The sequence below is a fragment of the Mytilus trossulus genome, chromosome 6 (assembly GCF_036588685.1).
Source record: "Mytilus trossulus isolate FHL-02 chromosome 6, PNRI_Mtr1.1.1.hap1, whole genome shotgun sequence".
Lineage (NCBI taxonomy): Eukaryota > Metazoa > Mollusca > Bivalvia > Mytilida > Mytilidae > Mytilus > Mytilus trossulus.
Window position 1 is genome coordinate 64,284,715 of NC_086378.1, and position 9,139 is coordinate 64,293,853.

Genomic DNA, 9,139 nt, shown 5'->3' on the forward strand with positions numbered 1-9,139 from the left:
GACAATCATTTTATTTGAATTTTGACATAGAGTTGGAACCCCCTCCGTTTTATCTTGGGTTGGGTCCCTTTTTTAATAAATGACTGGATCCACCCCTTGGGAAGGATGACATGTCTTCATGTAAACTGTTATCTTGTGAACAAAGAAATTTAAAAAAAAGACCGTACAAGAGTTTCGGTCTAGTACAAAAAGCTGGGTTCTTATTCAAACCTCACTTGTCCTAGTTTTGCACCATATTCAAACCCACTGATAAAGAGTGCACACCGTTCTTTAGGTATAAGATTCATAGAAGGTCCCCGCGCCCTTGTGACGGTTAATAAATGCATCATAAGAGATGAACAGATAAATTATTTTTTGAACACGTACTTGTCTTTATATAAAAAATAAATAAAACAAATATTTCATAGCATAAAACTTTCGACATGCTTTTGTCATATTTTTTTGTAATTCTACCATAGGGTCATATATTTTTACATCTATTTAATTTAATTTCATCGGAAATCTGTCTTGTAACATAAGTAATAGTTACTATTTTGTATTCACAATGTCAAAAATTAACCCTCTCCCCCAAACCGAGAAATAATTAACGAAAAAAAATGAAATAAAAAGGATTATGAATAGTTGTAGCTGATAAATGAGGATACCGTTAACAGAGGCGGACTTAGGGGGGGGGGGCTGTAAAGCTTGAAGTGAGTGGGTCCCCTCTTAGGCAGTCATTGGCCCGGGCCCCAACTTATGACAACTTCTAGATCCGCCAGTGGTTAGCGTCAAATTGGTTGAAATTTTACCGTGATTCGTCAAAATATCCTATTCGTGATTCTTTAGAGATCTCAAATAACTATCGTTACCGTCATTTTTGGAGAAAAAAAAATAACGTGATTCGTCAAAATCAGTCGATTATTTTAACATCTAAAAGAAATGGATGCTACTTTAAGAAATAATTTCGATTCCCCTAGGTTAAGGCAGTATTTGAGGGGTATATGTAGGATTGTCCGAAAAAAATTCATTCAAATCATTCCATTACACCTCAGTCATATCAAGCGAAGAGAAAACCATCTAAAACTCAACAGTTGGAAATACCGTATTATCGGATAACATACTTTAGTTGACCGAGTAGTTTAGTCGTTCGAAAGTGCCACATGGAATCAATGATAGAATTCCGAAATTGATTTTTTACGCTTCATATGCCAACCTTTTGTTAAAACTGACAGAACGCAGTTAAAAAAACAAATTTAACTGTTCATTTTGCTCAGTTTTTGTTTCGTGCGTAGTGTTTTATGTACTAATCATGGTCTTTTAATGTTTATTTTTCATTTTTTTGCCGAGTCATTGTAAGTTTATTTCGATTACGAGAGCTTGAATATCGCTTTGAAATCTTTTGCCTCTCTTTCATCCTTCAAAGTTAAGTGTGGTTTTACCTCCAATATCAATATTTTAACTTAGGTAACATGATGATATTAAAAACTACACCATTTCTGTTTTTACACCGAAAAGTTTACAGCTCTAGGTCAAGAGTTATTTATAAAGCAACACTCTTTGTATCCAGCCTGACGTTTTTATTTTCTAGATCCTAGCGGATACTTTTGTAAAGCAATGAACTAAAGATTTCAAACTCGTTCGGAAAATGTTACAAATTTTGTTTATTAGTTTTTTATGTGCTTACATAACACGGAACTATAAAGATAAATTTATATATCCATATATACAAAAATCATAATAAAACCTCAAAGATAGACCATTTTTTACGTGGTTAGGTCTCACGATTATAGCTATTGATGACCTTGAAGCTTGTTTTACCGCGTATTACAGGAAATAAAGACATGTCAAACACAACTCCTCTTCAAAAGAACATTCAATAAAATGTTTGTTAAATTATTTTAACGAGTGTTGATTTTAATAGTTTTTGACAATTTTCCGAATTAAGATGAATGACAAATTCGTCAATTTCCACTCACATGATCAGAGTCGGACATGGCATACATTTAGTACCTTTTATTTCTGATATTATTTAATTTAATACACAACAAACAGTTAGCTACGGGGATTTTTTTGTCAAAAAGGTCAGTATTTGTATTTTTAAATTGCATTTTTTTTTATTTTGATTGTTTGCTAAACATAACATGAATAATAGTATATATACATTTCGAAGAAAAAACTATTCTTAGCATCCAGTCATTAAAACGCTTACAACATGTATTTAAAATAAAATAAAAAATAAAAATGTATACTCTAACATAGTTACAGTTATTCCAAGAATGAAACTCTTATATAGCTACATAGTAAAAGTGACATTATCTGAAAGTCACAAAATGAAAGAGGATATTTCAAAGTCATAATTTGAGGTCATATCACCTTTTTACAGGAAGCTAGTCTGTACAGCTATATAATGGACTAATCTCTCATGTTATCTTATTCATGTTAAAGATGGAGTGGCAAATCTTCTTTGATTATTTCATGCTAGTGCTACTTTTAAAAAAATCTTTCAATCTTTGCTACTTTTGCTCTTTATGTATACCCTTTACAGAGTCATATTCTTTTATAGTCTCGTATATACAGTTTGTTGTTATAATATTTCATTGTTTTTTTTAATTCGAATTATAAATGCTTTTATATCTAAAAAAAAAAAAAAAACAAAAAAAACAAAAAAAAACGTGCATTTTTGAAAGATTTCAGTTGATTGAGATTATCTATCCATCGAGATAATTCTTGACCTGTTCTATTTTTCAGTTAAATTAAAATTGCTTCAATTTGGCGGTGATTGTCATTGACCCAACGTTTTATAGAACCATAACGGTAAAATTTGCAATATTATAATTGTACCCAAATTTCTCTAGCAGCAATGTATACGGAACCGAATACAATTTTAATTATATTTAAAATAATGTTGGAAAATCTTATAAGATATTTTTTTAGACTCTGCAACATACAAATTTTACTAGCTTTCCAAAACTTTATAAGTTGTGAATGATTATTTTTAGAGGAAATTGCTATGCGTCCTTACAAATGAAAATCATAATATATCTTCAATGTTGCAGATGATAATCCGAATTATTTTAGCGCTGTCCTTGGTGATAAGCGCCAATGCCATGATTCAGGAGATTTCAGTACCCCCTAATCTACTGGAGTGTTTCCAACATTACGCTTCTAAAACAAGTGCTGCAAAGACAGTAGGCCAATCAATTCATTGGATGTGTACACATTTATTTGTGTGGCGAGAGTCAGGAGTAAAAGGATGGTTAATGTTTAACATGACCCACGAGGCCAGGATTTGGTACCATTCGTTATTACCTGTTATCAATAAAGGTTTTACTGTAAAGAAAAGGAGTGCCCGGATGTCTCGGGGATACCGCATCAGAAAGGAGATTCGTATGATGACCAATAGGGAGAGAGACGACTTCTTTCGAGCAATTCAATTACTGAAAGCTGATACAGTAAGCAGATTGTTTGTTTATGATTTACTCATAATGCATGCCATATAAAAATCTATGTGTGGTTCCAGTTTCCCTATCTACCTTACTTTTTTAGGGTCCTAGTAATAACTTGCCCTAAAGATGTGTTTTGTAATTTCTCATTATACAATGGTAAAGTCAGAATGTTGCTCCCAAAGACTCAATGTAAATAAGACATAAAAATAAACAAAAATCCTACATACCTGCACTAACTTGTTGATTTTTTTAAGATGTAACTGGAAGCACTAAACATACTATTTTATTTGGCCTTAATATAAACTGAAATAAAATATGATTTATAATTCCCAGAATAATAACTTTTTATTTCAAACTGTTTAATTATTCAAATCATTAAGGTTTTATTGGCTAAGACGAATTTGGAACAGCTTTTTGGAATTTTGGGTCTTCACTGCTTTTCATCTTCGTATTTGTTTTGAGCTTCCAACTTTTTTTTTGAGCACCACTTATGAGTCGTAGTAGTAGATAAATTGAGCGATTGGCTACAAATCTTCAAGCGTTGGTATCTTTGATAAGTTTTTACTGGACTAACCAAAGGAAACCGTCTACATGATATATATACAATATATGTATGTTGTCGGAAAAAATAAAATTTATTTGTATGAGCTTTAAAACAGGACGAAAAGCGAGGTACCGCCGAGCTTTTCTTCTGTTTTGTAGTGAGTACAATTACAATTTATATGCTTCGACAATGTACATACATTGTGTTAATCCTGAAATTACCACCAACACTTGAAACGTTAGTTATTTAACTAAATTAATGTCTCTAATTTCTCATTGAAATCGACATAGTTGAAACGCGGACCACGAAGAGGACCCCATTTGAACTGGATAGGAATCAGAAATAATCATATAACCGCTTGCTCAACATGGAAGGGGGAAATGCGTTTCCGTGTATTATGTTTCGTTTGGAATGATCGAGACCAAAATATTAAAAATTCGAAAGCACACGAACAATTTATTTTAGAAACGAAGACCATGAGAAAGAGAACCAATAGAATGAAACAATGACAACACAAGAACAGAATATGCTTTATCAACACGTGAACCAATACACGCTGTATTGCAACACGTTGAATTAAAAAAAGAAATTCTCAATCAGTTCATATGCATGGATTTCATTAATGTCAAAAAATCTATAATGATTCTAGTTTGCATAATGAGTATACCACCTTTCCCCCAGACAACCGGCTTTGACCTGTTTTGCCGGAGAGAAAAAGTAATAAATCAGATTCAAGATTTTTTTAAATCCTTTTTGTCCTTTTTGCCAAGGAAGGCTATTTTTTTAATAATTTTAATGGAGGCAACGCATTAGACTCAGAAACTCTCGGTAGTTTAGAGGAACACAGTAATGCGTGTCTTGCAGACTCATATTATACTCAGTGGTAATCAAAAGCTATGAATAGGGAGCATATTGTGTTTAGATTGTTGTAATTTTTCTTCTTCCAGAGTGTTCAACCAAACAAATACAGTGCACTAGCAGCATTACACGAAGGACTTGCTGTCGACTCAGCTCATGGTGGTCCAAATTTCCTAGGATGGCATCGGTATTTTCTACTCATGTAAGTATAAATGTGTACCTTTACAGTATTGCGGTGTAAGCTGGATATAAAAAAAGACTATATACATTTAAAACAAATCGAGCTGAAGTTATCATTGGATCTTCAATACCTCATATAAAACATCTGGCAATATCATTGGTTAATAGCGAACATGTGGGAACTGTGTACATTTGATATAAGAGACAGTAGGCGTGTTTTATATATAAGAATTTTAATAAAACAGTTAAAAAGAGGAACCAATATAGGTAATACTTTGGGACTGATTTTGAACAATAATTTAAGTTGAAAAATAAATATGAATTAAAATTCGAAGGAAAATTAGTACATTAGTAAAAAACTAAATATTAACCTGAAACAAAAGTGTCAACAAAAAAACTTTTTATTGATTTTTTTCGTCGACAGGTTTGAAAATGCTTTAAGAGAGAAAGTTCCTGATGTTTCAATACCGTATTGGGATTCTTCCCTTGACGAACCAATGGCGAACCCTAGACAGTCATGCTTGTGGAGTGAACATTTTTTTGGTAATGGCGATGGTATTGTTACTGTCGGTCCATTTGCAGACTGGAATACTGCGGTTGGACCGTTAATTAGAAATATGGGACACTTTGGGGAACTATTCAGTAAAACAAATATTGCAAACATTATGAGTAGAACATACGTTGCTGAAATTACAGAGCCACTTGGTTTACCAGAATATAACATTGAAGTTCAACATGGAGAAGTCCACAATTGGGTAGACGGACAGTTAGGCGAGTTAAGTACAGCAGCCCATGATCCAGTATTCTATCTTCATCATGCTTTTGTTGACTATTTGTGGGAACAATTTAGAAGACAACAACGCATGCGCGGCATTAACCCAGATCTCGATTATCCTTCCATTGTAAACCATACACTACATGCAGCAAGTGCACCTCTTGGGTTTGGAAATCTTCAAAATATTGACAGTTATAGCGATTATTTAATTAGTGGTATGTATGAATACATGCCATCACCGACTTGTACATTTGAAAACCCGTCTTGTGGTTCTCCGTTCCTCAAATGTGCAGCAAATTTTACAAGCTCATATTGTGTATCCGTAGACCGATCCGATCTTGGAATGAGTTCCTCCAATATTCGACAACAACAAGCAATGATGCAAAACAGAGGTAATACTCAGCAGCGAAGATGGAAACGACAAACGCCGGTATTTTCCAAAAATCCCTGGGAATCAATAAACAATGCAAATAATTTTAACTCAGGTGCAATGTTCCAAAGAAGTTTTCAGAGTTCAGTAAATATGATGGGACAGACCAGTCCAGGAATAATGCAGAAAATGATGCAACAACAACCTCAGTCTCCCTCTGCTATTTTATCAGCATCTGGTCGACAAATGATGGCTCCAATGAGAACCCAACAAAACCCAGTAGGTGCGGTACAACAGAATATCCAGAACTTTGTAGCGTCTAATAGACGGATGATCGAACAGTCAATGGCCCCAAACCCTCTTAGAGGATTCAGTAGCATGCAACAGGAAACAACATGTCCGGCTATTCCTGTCAATCAACGTTACCAAAACTCATTTAATATCAACGGCTTGAGTGACGTGAACCAGTGGGTATATTTACCGGTAAAGATTATATACAAACGTCCCCCAAACTACAATTATAATTCTTATCCAATCATTAATGGCGCTTTATCTATTACAAACGATATATACTCTTCAATGGGTTACACCAATCTTCACCAAAGACTGAAAACAATTCAGCTGGCGACATACTCAAGTTGCAAATCTTCAACTTCCGGTGCTGGTATGGTTTATGTACAGTCAAATGGATTGAATTATCTTGGGACTTATAAAGAATTTGCAATTGTTGATAATCGAATGGCTTTGTCACTTTCAACAACATTCATAGCTGTCAAAAGTCCAGAGTTAGGTGTTACTGATGTATTGTTGTCAGCTTTTGATTCTTGCGGTAGAATATGTACTCCTTACTGCCGTAATCCGACATCACCAACTGGTGAATCTCATCCATGCTCTGGAGCAGTACGAATTTCCTCAAACTATCCAAAATTATATAGTAAAAACTACGGAGACGCTGTACTCACAACATGGAATATGGCGACTGGAAATTGTCCAAAATTAGTAGAAGATCAAGTTTTTGTTTCATTCTATTGTGATTATGGTCAAGAATGGCCATTGCCGGGTAATATGCCAATACAACCAACCCCAATGCAAATGCAACCACAACCTCAACCAAACAACCGAGGATTCATGCACTTCTTGCCTACTGTTCCACCAAATACAGGTATGGTTCCTATGGTTCCAACCCATGAAGCAACCGCCGTTATCATTGCTACTAATGTTGGTAAGTTTTAATTGAAAGGAAGTTCTCAAAGGACAAGGTATGATAAGGGCCGTTTTTGGCCCCCCTTTTTCCAGAATTTTGATCATTTATTTTCAAATATATAAAATACACCGAATGTTTGTGTAAATGATGATACGAAATAATGATAGCAGCAATAACAAGAAAGATAAAAAAAATTCAATCTTTATTAAATTGAGAATGGAAATTGGGAATATGTCAAAGAGACAGCAACCCGACCATAGAGCAGACAACAGCCGAAGTCCACCAATAGGTTTCAACGTAGCGAGAAACAACAACAGAGTTATCTGTTTCTGCACGATTTTTTCTTTTAGTGCTCTTTCTTGCTTGGTCAATGAATGTCCATGACAACGTTTTCATATACATCAGTACAATTTTTGTTTCAGAAGTAAGCAACACAAATTTACCTACATGTAGCAAATTCGAGACAAAGTCTTCAGTACATCGTTCGAGCTCGAGGTATCACTTGCAGACGCCATGCAGTTACCATGGTTACTTAGCTATAAATCTTTTGAATATTATTGCATTAGATTTTCTGTAACGAATTATGGCAAAATGTGTAAAACATTAGGAAAGAAATCTCTTGTAATAAAAATAAGATTAAAAAATTATGTAATTAAGAGTGCTATATTTTGATCGTGTATTGGTTTTAGCAAAATTTTAAGGTATCGATGTGAGTTACGTTCCAACAATTTTTATTGCATTTTCTTTGAATAATTTTAGCGTGTGATGTTGGATATGGATGTATCATTGGTGCACCTTGCAAACCTTGCCAACATGGGATTGCCATCAAGTGTCATGGAACATGTTCTTTGTACGCACAATGCGGCATGGGAACGTTCTCTTTCAAACGTTGTGTTGACGGTGGGAAGTTTGATGCAGCTACGAGCACGTGCGTTACAGGAACATGCGCAGAAGACGAAATGCCACCAAATTATACAGGATATAGAATGAGTGGGGCTAAAACTGTCACTAAACGTACTGAAGTGGGTGGAGACTAATGTTGGTTTTTAATATTTTTACTTAGGTTGTTGGTCATTTACATAGTTTTTGAGTTTTATTGTAAAATATATTGTTTTATTTATTTAGTGTTTGTGCTCTCTTTGACAAACCAGTTGGTAAAGTGAAAAGTAGGTAAATTGTTTTCTTCCTCCGTTGTTGCTTTACTTATCTCAGTGAAATCTGCTTTACATATCTGACTATGACATGACTCGGGAAATATTTCCCTGGAGTGCAATCATTTCCCGCATGCACTAATTCTAGCGGTGTATTCATTTTTCTCAGTAATGCCTATGTTAGAGGGTGTGGATTGATGTCCATCATTTCTTTAAGTTTTTTAAGGCCATTTTCTCTATTCCTTATATTTGCCCAATGTTCTCTTTTCTTTTGTTTAAGCAACCACCTTCCGCTTCCCCCGCAAAAATGGTCTCTGATTCTGATTTTGTTTGGTCCTATTATTCTCTATTCTTTATATTTTTGGACCTTGTCTGCATTTGGGGGCCATTATTTTCTATTATGTAAACCCCATACAGACCCTCATTTCAGTCAATAGTAAGTATCTCAGGAATAAACACAATTTTGCTCAAATTTTTAAGTATGAACTCGTTAAAAAAACAAATACTTCGTCATAAAATAATTTTACGGGATTTTTTTTTTATAAAGATTGCAAATTGTTAGGTGAGACATTCTCGTGTGTCCACACTTGAAATAATAATTAAAAGTTCAATATGCACGTATTCAATCATTT

At 34.2% G+C, this 9,139-nt stretch overlaps 1 protein-coding gene across 1 annotated transcript; it reads left to right on the top strand.

The window, feature by feature from the left end:
* The first annotated feature begins 3,035 nt into the window (after positions 1–3,035).
* LOC134722899 (uncharacterized) lies at positions 3,036–8,393 on the top strand. The gene is made up of 4 exons (XM_063586533.1): positions 3,036–3,431; positions 4,917–5,029; positions 5,432–7,374; positions 8,116–8,393. The coding sequence occupies exons 1-4, from the start codon at positions 3,036–3,038 to the stop codon at positions 8,391–8,393; spliced, it is 2,730 nt and encodes a 909-aa protein (XP_063442603.1).
* The last annotated feature ends 746 nt before the right edge of the window (positions 8,394–9,139 follow it).

Excerpts from the sequence above, each read along its gene's own strand:
- LOC134722899 (XM_063586533.1), top strand. The coding sequence starts at position 3,036 with ATGATAATCCGAATTATTTTAGCGCTGTCCTTGGTGATAAGCGCCAAT. Across the intron at positions 3,432-4,916 it reads AATTACTGAAAGCTGATACA|AGTGTTCAACCAAACAAATA; the intron begins GTAAGCAGATTG and ends TTCTTCTTCCAG. Across the intron at positions 5,030-5,431 it reads CATCGGTATTTTCTACTCAT|GTTTGAAAATGCTTTAAGAG; the intron begins GTAAGTATAAAT and ends TTTCGTCGACAG.